General features: G+C 51.8%; 1 protein-coding gene across 1 annotated transcript in view; it reads left to right on the top strand.

Moving 5' to 3' along the window:
- Nucleotides 1-10: 10 nt before the first annotated feature.
- KPTN (kaptin, actin binding protein) overlaps nt 11-1672 on the top strand; it is a gene marked incomplete at its 3' end in the record, with an annotated part of 2069 nt that continues 407 nt past the window's right edge. The window contains exons 1-2 of the mRNA XM_027633302.1: nt 11-484; nt 1289-1352. Of these exons, the coding sequence (XP_027489103.1) occupies nt 397-484; nt 1289-1352 (152 nt within the window). The remainder of the gene's footprint in view (nt 485-1288; nt 1353-1672) is intronic.

Below are 1672 nucleotides of genomic sequence, written 5' to 3'. Positions count from 1 at the left end.
CTGTCCCTGAATCCATGTTTTTCCCTGGAAAAACCCCACAATTCCCACCTGGAATTACCCCCCTGACCCTCCCCCTGTCCCACTTTATCCCAGTTTATCCCAGTTTATCCCAGTTTATCCCACTGGGATGGATCCAGAGGTGACTCCAGGCCCATCCCAGATCCACCCTCCAGCCCTGAATCCACGTTTTCCCTGGAAAATCCCCACAATTCCCACCTGGAATTCCCTCTCCCGCTCTTCCCCTGTCCCCCCCCATCCCAGTTTCTCCCAGTTTCTCCCGGTTTCTCCCAGTTTCTCCCGGTTTCTCCCAGTTTCTCCCCCTGGGATGGATCCCGGGGGGGTTCTGGGCCGATCCCAGCTCCCAACATTCCCGTTTTTCCCTGGAATCCCTCTGGAATGTCAGAGGTTGTGCAGAGCTGGAGCCTCCAGCAGGACGGACCCGTCTCCTCCGTGCTGCTCTTCCCGCTGCCCCCGGAGCCACACGGTGAGGAAAACTGGGAATTCCCAGGAAAACTGGGAATTCCGGGGGGAAAAAGCGGGAATTCCCAGGAAAACCCGGGAATTCCTGGGGAAAAAACCCCGAAATTCCCAGGAAAAACACCGAAATTCCTAGGAAAAAAAACTCAGAATTCCCCAGGAAAACCTTGGAATTCTGTGGGAAAAACCTGGGAATTTTCCCAAGAAAACCCCAGAATTCCCCAGGAAAACCTGGGAATTCCCTGGGAAAACCCCGGAATTTCCCAGGAAAAACCCAGAATTCCCCAAGAAAACCTGGGAATTTCTTAGGAAAAACCCAGAATTCCCTGGGAAAACCCCAGAATTTCCCAGGAAAACCCTGGAATTCCCCAAGAAAACCCCAGAATGTCCCTGGAAAAACCTAGAATTCCCCAGGAAAAATTTGGAATTCCCTGGGAAAAACCTTGGAATTCCCTGAGAAAACCCTGGAATTTCCCAGAAAATAAACCAAAATTCCCCAAGAAAACCTCAGAAATTCCCAGGAAAAACCCTGAAATTCCCAGGAAAAACCCTGAAATTCCCAGGAAAAAGCCCGGAATTCCAAGGAAACCCCCTAGAATTCCCAAGAAAACCCCCGAAATTCCTAAGAAAACTCCCAGAATTCCCCAGGAAAAACCCAGAATTTCTCAGGAAAAACCCAGAATTCCCCAGGAAAAACCCAGAATTTCCCAGGAAAACCCCAGAATTCCCTAGGAGAACCTTGGGATTCCCTGGGAAAACCCCCGGAATTCCCGGAAAACCAAGGAAATTCCAAGGAAAATCCCTTTCCCAGGTGCCCCCGAGGACTCCTGGAACCTCCTGGTGACCAGTGCCCTGGAAGCCGCCGTTGTCTACAGGTGAGGGCCTGGAAAATCCCGGGAATTCCCACCCAGGGCCTGGAAAATCCCAGGAATTCCCACCCAGGGCCTGGAAAATCCTGGGAATTCCCACCCAGGGCCTGGAAAATCCCGGGAATTCCCACCCAGGGCCTGGAAAATCCCGGGAATTCCCACCCACAGCCCGGGATCTCCAATTTTCCTCAATTTTCCCTCCATTTTCCCCAATTTTTTTCTCAATTTTCCCCAATTTTCCCTGCGTTTCCCCCCAATCCCAGATTTCCCCCCAATTCCCAGATTTTCCCCCAATTCCAGGTTTCCCTCCCATCCCATTTTCCCCC

Source organism: Corapipo altera, unplaced genomic scaffold, assembly GCF_003945725.1.
Source record: "Corapipo altera isolate COAL_440 unplaced genomic scaffold, ASM394572v1 59639, whole genome shotgun sequence".
NCBI lineage: Eukaryota > Metazoa > Chordata > Aves > Passeriformes > Pipridae > Corapipo > Corapipo altera.
This window is presented reverse-complemented; position numbering and strand designations above follow the sequence as displayed.